The sequence below is a fragment of the Podarcis vaucheri genome (genome assembly GCF_965113315.1).
Source record: "Podarcis vaucheri genome assembly, chromosome: 7".
NCBI lineage: Eukaryota > Metazoa > Chordata > Lepidosauria > Squamata > Lacertidae > Podarcis > Podarcis vaucheri.
The window spans coordinates 5,022,153-5,040,162 of record NC_138765.1 but is presented as its reverse complement, the minus strand read 5'-3'; the positions used below and the strand labels follow the sequence as shown (position 1 = coordinate 5,040,162).

Below are 18,010 nucleotides of genomic sequence, written 5' to 3'. Positions count from 1 at the left end.
GGGGAACCAGCAGGAACTGGCAAGACATTGTCGTCTTGCGAAGCAAGCCCATAGGAGATTCGTTTTGCGAAGCACCTCCAAAACGGAAAACTCTTTCGTCTAGCGAGTTTTCCGTCTTGCGAGGCATTCGTCTTGCGGGGCACCACTGTATTTGAGGTCAATTTGTTCAGGACCTTTTCTGTGGGGTTTCAGACATGCGGTTTATATATACAGTTATGAACATTTAATTTTTTTATATATGACTTTAAAATTCTTATAACAGAAATCATGCTGTATTTCAAGGCGAATTGCAGGTCAAGCACTTATTCATAGCTGATGGTATAAATTAGGGTAGGAACAAGGGGAACTAACTGTGCATGTTTCTGTCTAACCTGAATCTGTTAAAGGCAGCTTCCGTTAGGGCCAAAAGAGAACAGTAAATTAGTTGGGGTGCATAGCTGTCAACTGTCCCTTATTGGCGGGAAACTCCCTTATCCCAGCGCCATGTCCCGCTGCTGTCCCTTATTGATGATGTCCCTTAAATTTCCCGGGTTTCAAAGGAAACAGCTCCTCTCCCTCCTTCCCTGCCGGCCAGGGAGGAGGGAGGCTCCAACTGTGTTGCTTGGCTGCGTTGCTCACCCAATAAGGAGTCTAAGAACGACTGGGGGTGGAGCTTGCATGCCTTGTGCCGATCAAATCGGCCGCGTTGCCTGGGGACTCGCTTTTGCTCAGCGCTTCCCAGCGGAGAGGTGACGGTAGTTTTCCTTGCTGCAGCCCCTTTGCCGGGTTGCTGCACTGTGGGAACCACCGCTTGAGGCTTCGTTGGGCTGCTGGTTGACTAAAATCCCTTATTTTGGCTGCTGATCCCTTATTTTCGAGGCTGCTGGTCCCTTATTTTCAAATCTGTAAGTTGACAGCTATGCTGGGGTGTGCGCACGAAATCCACCCTCCTCCATACCCCAATACCTCCACAGTTCAGCAGAGGCACTTGACCGATAAATGGAAGCAACACATCGATGATCCAGTTAGTCCACATTTATTATTATTTTTTAAAACATACTTTTTCGATATAAGCAATTACAAATACATCATCAACAGAAAAGTACCGTAATTCCCCTCGCCATAAAGTGTGGCTCCAGTTTTATGCCTAATACAATATCCATTACACGCTACAGGTGCAGAAACAGGAAGCGAGTGTCATTCCACAGGGTCCCTGTGCATTTTTGGAGGGCAGAATCGATGCTCGATCGATTGTGCATAGTGAATAACCACGTTGCATTAAAAGGAGTGCCTTTTCCCCGTTTGAGGTTCTCGTAGCAAAGTGGTAATACTTGTTCCTAAGTATTAAGTTCCAAATTTATGTGATCCAGTTCCTAGATAAGAGAGTTTAGTATCTGGGATATTTTGAATGATCCCAATTCTCCCTTTTTTCCCAAGGCTTACAGTAAACTCTTTTCCTTTGTGTGCATATCTGTTTTGTTTCAAGCTCCCGTAGTAGTATTCCTTGTAGTAATTTGAGCATTAATGTTACTTTTCTCCTTTTTAATGCCACATTTTTGACTAATACAGTTTCCACGGAAAAAAGCTTCAAACGTGTAACAGATTATTGCTAGGGTTTGCCGTCCCATTTAATGAAAAAGGCATGGAATCTCCTTGAGGAGTTTTTCCCTTTGTGGTTTTTCTTTCTTTCTGTTACCCAATTTCCCGTGGGTCATGTTGAAAAAGTGTCTTGACAGGGGCAAGATCAGAGAACCCCATCAGAGTCATCTCCAAGCGAGGCCGATCCCTTGGAAATATTTAATTGTGTGGCCTGGCATGACTTTTATTTCTAGCAGACATGCGTGGAGAACCCCTGAGATCAGGGTTAGCTATTCTCCAAGAATCGAAAGAATATATTCACAAAATATTAAACGGAGGCATCCTGAAAGAAGGATTACGAGGAGTCTGTGTTGTAGCAGTCCAATTTTTAAAAGTTAAAGGTAAAGGGACCCATGACCATTAGGTCCAGTCGTGGCTGACTCTGGGGTTGCAGCTCTAATCTCGCTTTACTGGCCGAGGGAGCTGGCGTACAGCTTCCGGGTCATGTGACCAGCATGACTAAGCCGCTTCTGGCAAACCAGAGCAGCTCACGGAAAGGCCGTTTACCTTCCTGCCGGAGTGGTACCTACTTATCTACTTGTACTTTGATGTGCTTTCGAACTGCTAGGTTGGCAGGAGCAGGGACCGAGCAATGGGAGCTCACCCCATCGTGGGGATTCGAACCGCCGACCTTCTGATCGGCAAGTCCTAGGCTCTGTGGTTTAATCCACAGCGCCACCCGTGTTCCTTTTTAATAGTTAGCTCTGTGTTTTTCCAGCCAGTGTCCTTGATAGAAGCACAAACCTAAAATTCTCCCCCTGCAATCCTTCCGGCAAATAGAGGAATCTTTTTGCAGGAGTTGCATGGAGGAGCCTGTATCTGGACTGGGGGTGCCACCTTCCAAGCCTATAATATTCAGGAGATACAGAACACTGGCTTTATATCTGTTAACCCACCATCACCAAGTACCCCATCCTTTTCATTCGCTTTAAAATGCCACCCCTGGCTGCGGTTTGAGTGATCTGCTTGGCTAGAGGTGGAGGGGCTTGTCTCTCTTATGGCGGCTGGCCGGCCTTAGCGGAATAAGTAAAGGTAAAGGGACCCCTGACCATTAGGTCCAGTCGTGACTGACTCTAGGGTTGCGGCTCTCATCTCACTTTATTGGCCGAGGGAGCTGGCGTACAGCTTCCGGGTCATGTGGCCAGCAGGACTAAGCAGCTTCTGGCAAACCAGAGCAGTGCACGGAAACGCCATTTACCTTCCCTCCAGAGCGGTACCTATTTATCTACTTGCACTTTGACGTGCTTTCGAACTGCTAGGTTGGCAGGAGCAGGGACTGAGCAACGGGAGCTCACCCTGTCACAGGGATTCTAACCGCCAACCTTCCGATCGGCAAACCCAAGGCTCAGTGGTTTAGACCACAACGCCACCCGCGTCCCTCCTTAGCAGAATAACAGCCCACAAAATAAGGTAGGGAGGATGTGGGGCACCTTGCCCAAGGAGGGTGAATGTCAGGTGTGATGGGAAGGCTTTAGGAGTGGGAAAAGGCAGAGCAAAACAGAGCTTCTGCAATTGAGCCAGGATTTCCTCTGCAGTCTGAAGGGAGGCAGCCTAGCTCTGGAGCAGAGACCATGCTGGACATGAATTACGTCTTGGGTTCAAACCGGGGCCTTTCCAGCAAGGAAGATCAGGGAGCTAGCAGCAGAGAAGGTGTCTCTCTGCCCAGTCAGTGCAGGCCACACTGGGCTAGATGGAGCTGTGTAGAAGGCAACATCCTCTTGGTGAGGCTAACTCGCTAAGGCACAAACTCCCTCGTGGCTCCCGTTTGTGCAAAAGCCTAAAGAGCAGAAAAGAGGCAGGAAGCAGCGGATTTTGCCCAGGCCACGGTCCTGTCCTGCGGAGCCCTCCTCCTGGGCAGAGAGGGAGCTCTCCTCAAGGATCCCGTTGAAACTGCGAGTCCCGGGGAAGCGAGGACCTCTTCTATCATGTCTCCAGTTTCAACGCTGGGACAGGGAGCCGGAGATTCGTGGAGGGAGAACCGCAGCTGAGCAACGATCGTAGAAATGAGAGGGAGAAGCAGTTGTCGTTGCTCAAGTTCTCACGCCAAGGCCCAAAGGAAGCCATTGGCGATGTGGCCGGAGCTGGGAGCGGAGAGGTCAGCTGGTGGTGGACGTGTCCAGAGAGGCAAGGAAGCCAGGGGGATGGAGAGAGGGTCAGGCACCTCTGAATGTGCTCAGGGTAGGAGCTGGGAGGGAGGGATGGGGGCAATCTCTTTGAGAGGCAAGGCTGCTCCAGCAGTGGTTGAATTTATGGGAAGAATTCCCCCAGATGTGTGCTATGTACCCCTTGGGCAAATCAATTAGGCACCCCAGCATCTGAATTTTCGTTTGGATGAAAGGGGCAAAAACCTTCCAGCCGCTGGAGCTAGAATCCTAAGTGGTGGGGGCTTTCCTTCCTTGGAGATTGGGATTCCCATCCGCCAAGGATTCCTCAGCTGAGGGGGTTCGGCTAGATGCCTCTCAGGGACTCCCTTAAAGGTAAAGGGACCCAAGACCATTAGGTCCAGTCGCGAACGACTCTGGGGTTGTGGCGCTCATCTCGCTTTATTGGCGGAGGGAGCTGGCGTAGAGCTTCCGGGTCATGTGGCCAGCATGACTAAGCCGCTTCTGGCGAACCAGAGCAGTGCACGGAAACGCCCTTTACCTTCCCGCCGGAGTGGTACCTATTTATCTACTTGCACTTAGATGTGCTTTCAAACTGCTAGGTTGGCAGGAGCAGGGACCGAGCAACAGGAGCTCACCCCATCGCGGGGATTCAAACCGCCGACCTTCTGATCGGCAAGTCCTAGGCTCTGTGGTTTAACCCACAGTGTCACCCGCGTCCCAGGGACTCCCTTACAGCACTACAATTCTATGCAAAACAAAAAAATAAAAATACCATAGCTGTCAACTTTCAGATCTGAAAATAAGGGATCAGCAGCCTCACCTGTCCCAGGGACAGTCTACGGGATATCTAACAATCCGGGATAGCAGCGGGAAGCGGCACTGGAATAAGGGAATTTCCTGCCAAAAAAGGGAAGGTTGACAGCTATGAAATACTATCACCCTTCCTAGCGTTATGGCAGGTCCTTAACAGAAGCAGGAGGAGAGGAAGGCAGATCTTTTAGGCAAGCTTTTCCAGACACACACACACACACACACACAGCGAGAGAGCCAAGGATTCGCCCATCTTCTCATGTCTCTCCCTTCCCTCCACCATTATCGCGCGTCTGAGGATGCCAGACGGCCGCCCTCCTCAGGCAGGCAAGGCAATTCATCTGCACTGCGAAGCTGTTCTTCGGGATCCTGCCCAGGCACATTCCTCAGGTTCCTCCTGGGATGGCAGCGACGGGGTTCCTCCCTCCGAAACGTCACGCCTTCCTCTGCTGCGGCCTCACCCTGGGGAAGAGCTGCGGAGGAGAGAAGCACAGGTGGGTTGCGTATTTTGGAACGGAGCAAGCCCAGCAAGGAGGAGAAACCAGCAGGCCAGGCTGGATCCTGGCGGCCGCAGGAAGCTCAGAGCTGGTGAACAACGTAAGCAGCGGCTCCTCCAGGTGCTTTTACGCAGCAGCTAAACTGGTGACTGGGGGCGGCCGCCAAGACCCCATAACACCGGTCCTGAGAGATCTGCATTGGCTCCCAGGATGTTTCCGAGCACAATTCAAAGTGTTGGTGCTGAACTTTCAAGCCCTAAATGGCCTCAAAGTCCCAGTAGACCTGAAGGAGCGTCTCCACCCCCATCGTTCTGAGGTCCAGCTCCGAGGGCCTTCTGGCGGTTCCCTCACTGCGAGAAGTGAGGTTACAGGGAACCAGGCAGAGGGCCTTCTCGGTGGTGGCACCCACCCTGTGGAATGTCCTCCCATCAGATGTCAAGGAAATAAACAACTATATGACGTTTAGAAGACATCTGAAGGCAGCCCTGTTTAGGGATGTTTTTAATGTTTGATGTTTTATCATGTTTCTAATATTTGGTTGGGAGCCGCCCAGAGTGGCTGGGGAAATTTATTTATTTATTAATTATTATTGTTGTTATTATTATTATTCAGCATAAACAAAGGGCCCTCACACGTGTGTGTGTGTCTTTTCAAAATTATTTTTTAATTTTGACAAAGTAATAATCCTAAATAAATAAGGATAACTACTGTAACTTTCCAACCTCCCAGAATTTCAATGCGTCTTGCGATGGTTTGACCCCTTTCTGTTTTAGCAGTACAAATTCTACGAACACCCTGCATATCTCCTCAAAATCATTTCTCCTGCATATTCCCCGTCTTACCTTGATGGCACATGTTAATTTATCATTAACAGCTAAATCCCACACCTCTTTATTCCATTCTTCCATTTTATATTCTGCTTGCCCCTTCCACTTCCTAGCTGTAATAATTCGTGCAGCTGTCAATATATTTGTGAACGAGTCCTTCGTAGCCTGCAAACCTCCCATCCCATCCTTGTGCATGTTTTGAACACTCACCCCAAAGTAGTTCTTGGGCACATAGCCCTCCTGGCCGTAGAGAGATGCCCACCACCAGTCTGTTTCGTCGGGGTTGTCGTGGCGCAAGACGGTGACAGGCTCGCCCTCATGGAAGGACAGCTCATCGCTGAACTCGGCGCTATAATCCCACAAGGCGTAGACCACCCCGTTGTTCATCAGTCCCATGTTCTGCTCAACATCTGCAATGGATCAACATGCAATCAAAACTCATGACTTCACTGCCACCCACCATCTGAATCCGAGAATTGTAGTGTCGGATGCTCTGCTTCTTGGGAGAAAAGCAATGACAAACCTAGACAGCATCTTAAAAAGCAGAGACATCACCTTGCCAACAAAGGTCCGTATAGTTCAAGCTCTGGTTTTCCCAGTAGTGATGTATGGAAGTGAGAGCTGGACCATAAAGAAGGCTGATTGCCAAAGAATGGATGCTTTGGAATTCTGGTGCTGGAGGAGACTCTTGAGAGTCCCATGGACTGCAAGAAGATCAAACCTCTCCATTCTGAAGGAAATCAGCCCTGAGGGCTCCCTGGAAGGACAGATCCTGAAGCTGAGGCTCCAAGACTTTGGCCACCTCAGGAGAAGAGAAGACTCCCTGGAAAAGACCCTGATGTCGGGAAAGATGGAGGGCACAAGGAGAAGGGGACGACAGAGGACGAGACGGTGGGACAGTGTTCTCGAAGTGACCAGCATGAGTTTGACCAAACTGTGGGAGGCAGTGGAAGACAGGAGTGCCTGGCGTGCTCTGGTCCAGGGGGTCACGAAGAGTCGGACACGACTAAAAAACAATAACAACATGCTCTGTCAGGCATCTCCAAACTCGGCCCTCCAGCTGTTTTTGGGACTACAATTCCCATCATCCTTGACCACTGGTCCTGTTGGGTAGGGATGATGGGAGTTGTAGTCCCAAAACAGCTGGAGGGCCGAATTTAGGGATGACTGCTTCCAAACACCACTTGCTGGAAACTGGGGTGCGTAGAGAATTGCCCTTGTGCTCAGGGGTCCTGTTTGAGAGTTTCCACTTTGGGGGAACCTCATTGGCCACTGAGAGAAGAGGCCATTGGAGCAGATGGGCCTGTTCCAGCAGACATGCTCTTGGTATGTCCTCATGGAACCTCCAGGTCCAGGAGAAGTCTATCCAGACCCCCAGGTTCTTAGGGGTATTTGGCCACCGCGAGGGCAGGAGGCTGGACTAGGTAGGCCCCCTTTGGACTGATCCAGCAGCTTCTCCCCACAGCTCAGAGACCCATAGCCCGTTTGTTTGTTTTTCTCCGGTCTGAAAAAAGCACCAGACTAAATTTTCAGCTGCAATATCTATAATTTAGCACATGGAAATGTTTTGCAGCTGTGTGGCACAGGACTTTCCGGTGCATCCACACAGAAACGTATCATTTTACTTCAGCTCGCTTGTGGAAACAGCTCAGAGGCAGTGAAAGAAGGAAAACAACAGGAAGAAGAAGAAGAAGAGTTTGCATTTGATATCCCCCTTTTTCACTACCCGAAGGAGTCTCAAGGCGGCTAACATTCTCCTTTCCCTTCCTCCCCCACAACAAACACTCTGTGAGGTGAGTGGGGCTGAGAGACTTCAAAGAAGTATGACTGGTCCAAGCAGCTGCAGGTGGAGGAGCGGAGACGCGAACCCGGTTCCCCAGATTACAAATCTACCGCTCTTAACCACTACACCACACTGGAACTGTTAGAAATGACTATCAAAAGCAGCAGAGATATGAGATGATCAGAGCCCACCCCTGAACTCAAAGCATGGGAAGCCCCAGCAAAAGATTTATAATTCGGCAGAATATTTGGATTACCTATATGAAATGTATATGTATAATTTTCCATTCTTAAGGAAATCAGCCCTGAGTGCTCACTGGAAGGACAGATTGTGAAGCTGAGGCTCCAATACTTTGGCCACCTCATGAGAAGATGGAGGGCACAAGGAGAAGGGGACGACAGAGGACGAGATGGTGGGACAGTGTTCTCGAAGCTACCAGCATGAGTCTGACCAAACTGCGGGAGGCAGTGGAAGACAGGAGTGCCTGGCGTGCTCTGGTCCAGGGGGTCACGAAGAGTCGGACACGACTAAACGACTAAACAACAATATGTATAATTTGGAATATTTAATGTGATTTGAGTGGATTGTTAAAATGGAAAATTTAATACAAGTTACTATTATTTTATTTTTTAAAAAAGGACTTCCTGGTGCCTTTCCCATGTGCCCTCCTGCCGCCTCACCTGCCAGGTAGCTGAAGCAGTCGCTGTAGCCCTCACGGTACGGGTCGCACTTCTCAATGGCCATGCTGCCGTCGCTGAAAGTGGTGGCGAAAATGGCCGCTCCGTGCTTGACCAGAGCTACGCAGATGGCCGTGTCGTTGCAGGAGGCAGCGCAGTGCAGGGGTGTCCTGGGAAAGAGACGGGGGGGTGGAAAAACACCCAAGCTCAGTTAAGGTGTGTGTGTGTGTGTGCCCTGTTCGTGGCGGGTGGGTGTGGGGGACTCCCTGGTCCTGAATGGGGCAACTGTGTCCCTGAAGGACCAGGTGCGCAGCCTGGGAGTCATTTTGGACTCACAGCTGTCCATGGAGGCGCAGGTTAATTCTGTGTCCAGGGTGGCTGTCTACCAGCTCCACCTGGTACGCAGGATGAGATCACTGTCTCGCCAGAGTGGTGCATGCTCTGGTTATCTCCCGCTTGGACTACTGCAATGCGCTCTACGTGGGGCTACCTTTGAAGGTGACCCGGAAAGTACAACTAATCCAGAATGCGGCAGCTAGACTGGTGACTGGGAGCGGCCACCGAGACCACAACACTGGTCCTGAAAGACCTACACTGGCTCCCAGTACATTTCCGAGCACAATTCAAAGTGTTGGTGCTGACCTTTAAAGCCCTAAACAGCCTCGGTCCAGTATACCTGAAGGAGCATCTCCATCCCCATTGTTCAGCCCGGACACTGAGGTCCAGCTCCGAGGGCCTTCTGGCGGTTCCCTCATTACGAGAAGCGAGGTTACAGGGAACCAGGCAGAGGGCCTTCTCGGTGGTGGCGCCCGCCCTGTGGAACACCCTCCCGTCAGATGTGAAGGAAATAAGCAGCTATCCTATCTTTAAAAGACATCTGAAGGCAGCCCTGTTTAGGGAAGTTTTTAATATTTAATGCTGTACTGTTTTTAACATTTGATTGGGAGCCGCCCAGAGTGGCTGGGGAAACTCAGCCAGATGGGCGGGGTATAAATAATAAATAATAATGATGATAATGATGATGTGGTGATGATGATGATTATTATTATTTAACTACGATTCCTGCATTGCTGGGGTTGGACTAGATGGCCACTGGGGTTCCCTTCCAGCTCTACAGTTCTGTGGTTCTGCAGCTTCCTCCTGGGGGATGGCGGGAATGTAGGGAGAGAAGGAAGCTGTGGAGCATTGCAGCTGCACTTCCTACCTTCCCCCAGGGAATAGCTGCAGCCCGATTGCTGACAAAAGCCAAGGGCTTGCCAGGATAGAACACCTGTGCTCAGAGATCCACACTCGCTGCCAGGTTGAAGGTGTTAATAACTAGTACACAAAGCCCTTAACAACTTGGGAAACCGGTTTGTCTGTGAGAACACTTCACCCCACAAACACCCACTCAGGTCGGTGGATCTGTCCCTGTCCCAGGTGCCCCATATTCTCCGTTCTGCATCTGTAGCTGGCTTACTGCGGCAGTGCCTACACTTCGGAACTCTCTGCCTCATGATAAGACAGGCGCCTTTGCTGTAAAGCCCTTTCAGCACTTGCTAAAAACGTCCTTGTTTAGACAAGCCCACCCGGCTGCTCAGAAAACTGGGCCATTTTTTCTTTTTAGGTGATTGTTATTGTAACTTTCTAAATATTGTATTATTATTATTTTAGGACGCGGGTGGCGCTGTGGGTTAAACCACAGAGCTTAGGAATTGCCGATCAGAAGGTCGGCGGTTCGAATCCCCACGACGGGGTGAGCTTCTGTTGCTCGGTCCCTGCTCCTGCCAACCTAGCAGTTCAAAAGCACATCAAAGTGCAAGTAGATAAATAGGTACCACTCCAGTGGGAAGGTAAACGGCGTTTCCGTGCGCTGCTCTGGTTCGCCAGAAGCGGCTTAGTCCTGCTGGCCACATGACCCGGAAGCTGCACACCAGCTCCCTTGGCCAGTAAAGCGAGATGAGCGCCGCAACCCCAGAGTCGGTCACGACTGGACCTAATGGTCAGGGGTCCCTTTACCTTTACAGTGGTACCTCAGGTTACATACGCTTTAGGTTACATACGCTTCAGGTTACAGACTCCGCTAACCCAGAAATTGTGCTTCAGGTTAAGAACTTTGCTTCAGGATGAGAACAGAAATCGTGCTCTGGTGGCGTGGTGGCAGCAGGAGGCCCCATTAGCTAAAGTGGTGCTTCAGGTTAAGAACAGTTTCAGGTTAAAAACGGATCTCCAGAACGAATTAAGTACTTAACCTGAGGTACCACTGTACTATTATTATTTTATTTATTACATATGTACACCTTCCTATACCTGCAGGGCGGTTCACAACATAAAATTACTCTCTAAAAGACACAGAATACATAATGAAAAACAAGGAAAACCCAAGAATCCTAAGAGCAACAATTTAATTGTTTTAGCTTCTTTTAGTAAGCTGCTTTGAGGATTTTTGGATAAATAAAAAAAAAACCTCACCATCCATGGCTGTCCGGGGAGTTGACATTGGCCCCAATGTTGATCAGGTAGTCCACGATGTTGTAGTTGGCACCGCAGATGGCATTGTGGAGAGCAGTGATGCCCTCGTCGTTGGGCTGACTCGGGTCGTTCAGCTGGGGGGAGAAGCAGGAAAATGCACTTTTGGAGGGTCTGTGTGCTGGTGTGTGTTTCAGCTCCCATGGTTTTATTTTACTTATTAAAATAATCATATACCACTACAGTGGCACCTTGGTTCTCAAACGCCTTAATTCTCAAATGCCTTGGTTCCCAAACGCCGTAAACCCAGAAGTGTTCCAGTTTTCAAATGTTTTTCTGAAACCAAACATCCAATGCGGTGGTCGGCTATTGTTTCCGGGGCGCCTGCACCAATCAGAAGCTGCGCCTTGGTTTTCGAACATTTCAGAAGTCAAATGAGCTTCCAGAATGGATTACGTTTGGTGCTTTCGTTTTTGCTATTTATTTGGTGTTTTTGTTTTTGAGGCTTTTTCATTTAATTTGTTTTTGCGACTGTGTGGAACCCAGTTCAACTACTGACTGATTGTGTGACTGTGTAAATGGATACAAGCCCCCCCATTCAAACAATGACTATCATCAGTGCAAGTAAGAAAAAAATTATTATTTTTTTATCATCTACAATACTGTCTTATTTATTTTATAGTACAGTACGTTGATTATTGCTTTCATTTTATGGATCAATGGTCTTGCTAAATAGTAAAATTCATGTTCAATTGCTGTTTTAGGGGTTATTTTTAAAAATCTGGAACGGTTTGATCCGTTTTGCATTACTTTCTATGGGAACGTGTGCCTTGGTTTTGGAGCGCTTTGGTTTTGGAATGGACTTCCGGAATGGGTTAAGTTTGAGAACCAAGGTGCCACTGTATTCATTAAAAAGATATCAGAGCCACAAAAGTCCTATGGCAAAAACCACCATGAATATGTTAAGGTCAGAGAAAAGGTGACCAAGAAGGGACGTGATGGAAGCTCATAAAATTACACATGGCACTGAAAAAGTGGAGAAATTAAAGGCGTGTCAGAAGCAACATGAGTTTATAAAACGAGTTTATAAAAGGATTCCCTGCCTCTCTTCTGGACTTGTGGACATCCAAGGATGCTGAACGTTGGAAGATTCAGGACCGATAAAATAAAATCCTTCTTCACGCAGTGCAAACTGTGGAACTCCCTGCCACTTGAGAAGAGGCTGTTGGGCCGGGCCAAAAGGGGCCCATCTGCCCAGATGCCCAAAGAGAAACCAGCGATCAGGATTCGAACACAAGAGCAACTCTCCCTCCTGCCGTTTCCAGCAACACATTGTTGCCTTCTGCTAAGAACACTGAGTACAGCCATTGTGGCTAGAAGCCACATGAATTTGTGCAGTCCTCTTTTAAAGCCATCTAGATTGGTAGCCTGTTGTCTTTGTCCATGGAGTTTTCTTGGCAGGGATACTGGAGTGGCTTGCTGGCTCCTGCTCCAGGAAATGAGGGTGAAAGAGGAGAGCGCAAATTATGGTCTGAAGCTCAATATTAAAAAAACGAAGATCGTGGCCACTGGTCCCATCACCTCCTGGCAAATAGAAGGGGAAGAAATGGAGGCAGTGAGAGATTTTACTTTCTTGGGCTCCATGATCACTGCAGATGGTGACAGCAGCCGCGAAATTAAAAGACGCCTGCTTCTTGGGAGGAAAGCAATGACAAACCTAGACAGCGTCTTAAAAAAGAAGAGACATCACCTTGCCAACAAAGGCCCGTATAGTTAAAGCTATGGTTTTCCCAGTAGTAATGTATGGGAGTGAGAGCTGGACCATAAAGAAGGCTGATCGCCGAAGAATGGATGCTTTTGAATTCTGGTGCTGGAGGAGACTCCTGAGAGTCCCATGGATGGCAAGAAGATCAAACCTCCCCATTCTGAAGGAAATCAGCCCTGAGTGCTCACTGGAAGGACAGATCCTGAAGCTGAAACTCCAGGACTTTGGCCACCTCATGAGAAGAGAAGACTCCCTGGAAAAGACCCTGATGTTGGGAAAGATGGAGGGCACAAGGAGAAGGGGGCGACAGAGGACGAGATGGTGGGACAGTGTTCTCAAAGCTACCAGCATGAGTTTGACCCAACTGCGGGAGGCAGTGGAAGACAGAAGTGCCTGGAGTGCTCTGGTCCATGGGGTCATGAAGAGGTGGACACGACTAAATGACTAAACAACAACAGATTGGTAGTCGTCACTGCCTCTTGTGGGAGGGAGTTCCACAGTTTAACTGCATGAAGGAGGGCTCTCTTTTCTCTGTCCCGAATCTTCCGGCGTTCAGTGTTACGAGAGAGGGATACAACCTTTCCCCTCTCTGCTTTATTCATGCCCTGCACAATTTCATAAATTTCCACCACGTCCCCTCTGACTCACCTCTTCCCTAAATTTTAAAAAACTCCCAAGCGCTGCAACCTTTCTCCATTTCCTCGGTTGTTTCTGAACCTTTCCCAACTTTGCAATCTCCTTTTTGAGCCGAGACGACTGGAATGGAGTGTAGGATCCCTGAAGTCAGTCGCACCACAGGCTTTAGGATATCTACAGGACTCCTCCTGCTCTCTCCCCAAAACCCACTGCAGCCAGGACACTCCCCAAAGATGTTGTTGTTGTTTAGTCATTTAGTTGTGTCCGACTCTTTGTGACCCCCTGGACCAGAGCACGCCAGGCACTCCTGTCTTCCACTGCCTCCCGCAGTTTGGTCAAACCCATGCTGGTAGCTTCGAGAACACTGTCCCACCATCTCATCCTCTGTCGTCCCCTTCTCCTTGTGCCCTCCATCTTTCCCAACATCAAGGTCTTTTCCAGGGAGTCTTCTCTTCTCATGAGGTGGCCAAAGTCTTGGAGCCTCAGCTTCAGGATCTGTCCTTCCAGTGAGCACTCAGGGCTGATTTCCTTCAGAATGGAGAGGTTTGATCTTCTTGCAGTCCATGGGACTCTCAAGAGTCTCCTCCAGCACCAGAATTCAAAGGCATCCATTCTTCGGCGATCAGCCTTCTTTATGGTCCAGCTCTCACTTCCATACATCACTACTGGGAAAACCATGGCTTTAACTATATGGACCTTTGTTGGCAAGGTGATGTCTCTGCTTTTTAGGATGCTGTCTAGGTTTGCCATTGCTTTTCTCCCAAGAAGCAAACGTCTTTTAATTTCGTGGCTGCTGTCACCATCTGCAGTGATCATGGAGCCCAAGAAAGTAAAATCTCTCACTGCCTCTGTTTCTTCCCCTTCTGTTTGCCAGGAGGTGATGGGACCAGTGGCCATGATCTTCGTTTTTTTGATGTTGAGCTTCAGACCATCTTTTGCGCTCTCCTCTTTCACCCTCACTAAAAGGTTCTTTAATTCCTCCTCACTTTCTACCGTCAATGTTGTGTCATCTGCATATCTGAGGTTGTTGATATTTTTGGTTGTCCCCAAAGATAAGCCCCCCCCCCAACTCACCTCCTTCATGGCTTCCTTCACGACTTCCAACTCGCCGGTCAGAGCCGCATCCAGCAGCAGCACCAAGGGGTTGAGTCGCGCCCTCTTTGACAACCGCTTCCGTGGGGAGGCCGCCTTGCGCAGCACCGAACGCTTCTCCTGTTGAATGGCAGAGGGCAGGCAGCCATCAGCAGGGAGGCCGCCTTGGGAAGGGCCAACACCCCACATACAGCCAGTCCCCACTCCCTCTGCCTTTCGAAGCCAAAGCTCAATCCAGCGTGTTGTTTTTTTAAAGGCCACAAGTGCCTCTGAGCAGGTGCAGAGCGCTCTCTAGTCAATAATTACAGCACAGCTACAAGGGACAGCCAGGGACTGGGTTCGAGGTCTCGCAGGTTTAGTCTTTTTGGCTCCATTTATTATTATTAAGTGGTGCATGCTCTAGTTATCTCCCGCTTGGACTACTGCAACACGCTCTATGTGGGGCTACCTTTGAAGGTGACCTGGAAACTGCAACTAATCCAGAATGCGGCAGCTAGACTGGTGACTGGGAGCGGCCACCGGGACCACATAACACCGGTCCTGAGATATCTGCATTTGCTCCTAGTGTGTTTCCAAGCACAATTTAAAGTGTTGGTGCTGACCTTGAAACCCCTAAACGGCCTCGGTCCAGTATACCTGAAGGAGCGTCTCCTCCCCATTGTTCAGCCCAGACACTGAGGTCCAGCTCCGAGGGCCTTCTGGCTGTTCCCTCCCTGCAAGAAGCCAAGTTACAGGGAACCAGGCAGAGGGCCTTCTCGGTGGTGGCGCCCACCCTGTGCAACACCCTCCCATCAGATGTCAAAGAGAACAACTACCAGACTTTTAGAAGACATCTGAAGGCAGCCCCGTTTAGGGAAGCTTTTAATGTTTGATGCTGTATTATTTTTAATACTTGATTGGGAGCCGCCCAGAGTGGCTGGGGAAACTCAGCCAGATGGGCAGGGTATAAATAATAATAAATTAGTATTATTATTATTAATTAATTAATTAAATTTATATAATGCCCTATACCTACAGGTCTCAGGGTGGTTCACAAGGTAAAATTACAATATAAAAACACGAAACACATAAACAAAACAGAAACATAAACAGCTGAATAACCCCATTAAAACAGTTAAAAACATTTTTTTTAAGAAAATGCAATTAAAAAGCAGTTTAAAAGAAGTGTTTATCTTGTACTTTGACTGTGATACGGCTAGGATCTTACTGCTTTTTTGCTGCTTTTTGTAACTACAGTGAGGGGCATCTGAAGGCAGCCCTGTTTAGGGAAGCTTTTAATGTTTAACAGACTACTGTATTTTAATACTTTGTTGGAAGCCGCCCAGAGTGTCTGGGGAAACCCAGCCAGATGGGCGGGGTATAAATAATAAATTCTATTCTATTGAATGGCAGGCCAGTCGCTGTGTGCTTTAGAGGCCAAATGAAGGTGCCCAGTTTCTAATGTGGGCAGAAATGGCATTTAAGGCAGAGACCAGGGGTGGGAGATCTCAGGCCCCTGGGCTGGATGAAGCCGTACAAGCCTCTGCATCGGACTCAAAGGCCCTGATCCGCACCCTCAGCCAAGTGTTTTTGCTTGGCTGGAGTGTGTCCTTGCCTGCCCGGATGAAGAGGCGAGTGTGTTTGTGGGGTGGGTGGCAGCACGTTTGTGTTTGCACGCTTGTGCACGTGCCTTTGCCCGGAGTGCCACCCACCGTGCAAAGGGAAGAGACCTCCTCCCATCGCTCCGCCCAGCTTTTCCTTCCAGCCCCGGCAACTGCTGGTCCCGAAAGGAAATGGCACAAAAGGAAAAAGGAATGGGGAGGGAGGAAGAAAAAGAAAAGCACGGTTGTGCACCAGTTCTTAAAAGAATCATAGAATCATAGAGTTGGAAGAGACCACAAGGGCCATCGAGTCCAACCCCCTGCCAAGAGGAAACACCATCAGAGCACTCCTGACATATGGTTGTCAAGCCTCTGCTTAAAGACCTCCAAAGGAGGAGACTCCACCACACTCCTTGGCAGCAAATTCCACTGTCGAACAGCTCTTACTGTCAGGAAGTTCTTCCTAATGTTTAGGTGGAATCTTCTTTCTTGTAGTTTGGATCCATTGCTCCGTGTCCGCTTCTCTGGAGCAGCAGAAAACAACCTTTCTCCCTCCTCTATGTGACATCCTTTTATATATTTGAACATGGCTATCATATCACCCCTTAACCTCCTCTTTTCCAGGCTAAACATGCCCAGCTCCCTTAGCCGTTCCTCATAAGGCATCGTTTCCAGGCCTTGGACCATTTTGGTTGCCCTCCTCTGGACACGTTCCAGTTTGTCAGTGTCTTTCTTGAATTGTGGTGCCCAGAACTGCTTGGGCGGAAATTCAGCCCAATCAAATGATTCTTAAGTTGTTGAGCCTCAGAAATTTCATAAATGATAATAATGCAACCACATGCAGACCCCAGTAGCTTACCCACAAGGCAATGCGGCCCCACCCCTGCCATAGACCTACCGGACTGGGCAAAGGACTGAAGCTCACTGGGCTCTCTGGCAGAGGCGGAGGCGGGATGGGGGGTGCGGGCATTGGTGGCAGGGGGGCTGCTGGAATGGGGGCCACGACAGCCCCAGGCGCCTTCTGTTCCATGGCCTCGGTGATGGGCGAGAGCTCCGTCTGCGGGGATGCTTCTCCGGCCATGCCAGGGTCCTCCTTGCGGGGATGGTGGTGGAAGAGGCGGCTGATGATCTGGCGGTACTGGTTCTTGTGGGTGGGGGGCAGGGCGGGGCCGGGGCACTGCTCCATGGAGCCGCGGCGCTTCAGGGGCCGGGGCATTTCGGCCAGGACCCGCGCCACCTCCTCAAACTCGGGCACTTTCTGGGCCTCGGGGGGCAGCAGAGGCTGGAGGCGGGTGGGGCTCAGAGGCCGGGGGACCTCTTCCGCTTCGGCCGGCTCCCCTCCTGGAAGGAGGTTCTCTAACTCGGCCTCTGTGTCGCCCCCGGTCAAGACGATGGGGACGATGCGGATGGGCTCGGACGGGGGGCTGGCTGCTTTGGCGACGCCGTTCCCTGGAAGAGAAAGAAGAGAGGGGTCACCACTGGGAATGCCGTTCCTGGGGAAGGGAGAGCTTCCTGGGAAACGAATGTTGGAGTTGTGGCGTCGGAAGGGACCCCCGGGGTCATCCAGTCCAACCCCCTGCAATACAGGGATCTCAGCTAAAGCATCATTGGCAGATGGCCACACAACCTCTGCTTAAAAACCTCCAAAGAAGGAGAGTCCACAAGCTCCCAAGGGAGGCTGTTCTACTGCCAAACAGCTCTTCCCCTTCTATTCCTGATCTATAGACAGAATCTCCTTTCTTATACAGTCATACCTCATAATTATTATTATTATTATTATTATTATTATTATTATTATTATTATTTATTTATTTATTTATACCCCGCCCATCTGGCTGGCTCTGAGCAACTTCCAACCAAATATTAAAACACAATAACCTATTAACCATTCAAAGCTTCCCTAAACAGGGCTACCTTCAGATGTCTTCTGAAAGCCTGGTAGTTGTTTTTCTCTTTGACATCTGGTGGGAGGGCGTTCCACAGAGAGGGCACCACCACCGAGAAGGCCCTCTGCCTGGTTCCCTGTAACTTGGCTTCTCGCAGTGAGGGAACCGCCAGAAGGCCCTCGGTGCTGGACTTCAGTGTCCGGGCAGAACGATGGGGGTGGAAACGCTCCTTCAGATATACTGGATCGAGGCCATTTAGGCCTTTAAAGGTCAGCATCAACATGTTA

At 49.6% G+C, this 18,010-nt stretch overlaps 1 protein-coding gene across 4 annotated transcripts in view; it reads right to left on the bottom strand.

Annotated features, from left to right (window-relative positions):
• The window catches only part of PPP1R13L (protein phosphatase 1 regulatory subunit 13 like), a 226,349-nt gene that overhangs the window by 163,697 nt on the left and 44,642 nt on the right, over nucleotides 1–18,010 (bottom strand). For 2 of the 4 annotated variants that reach the window (XR_014221717.1, XR_014221718.1), the window contains exons 8-13: nucleotides 16,736–17,286; nucleotides 14,240–14,377; nucleotides 10,768–10,901; nucleotides 8,320–8,486; nucleotides 6,067–6,266; nucleotides 4,385–5,005 (exon numbers count right to left, since the gene is read on the bottom strand). Coding sequence is in view for 2 of the 4 variants with exons in the window: in XM_082231021.1 (XP_082087147.1) it covers nucleotides 4,967–5,005; nucleotides 6,067–6,266; nucleotides 8,320–8,486; nucleotides 10,768–10,901; nucleotides 14,240–14,377; nucleotides 16,736–17,286 (1,229 nt within the window). In the remaining 2 variants the exon portion in view is untranslated. Of the gene's footprint in view, nucleotides 1–999; nucleotides 5,006–6,066; nucleotides 6,267–8,319; nucleotides 8,487–10,767; nucleotides 10,902–14,239; nucleotides 14,378–16,735; nucleotides 17,287–18,010 lie in introns of those variants that run through there. The other 2 variants (XM_082231021.1, XM_082231020.1) reach the window with 1 other exon arrangement.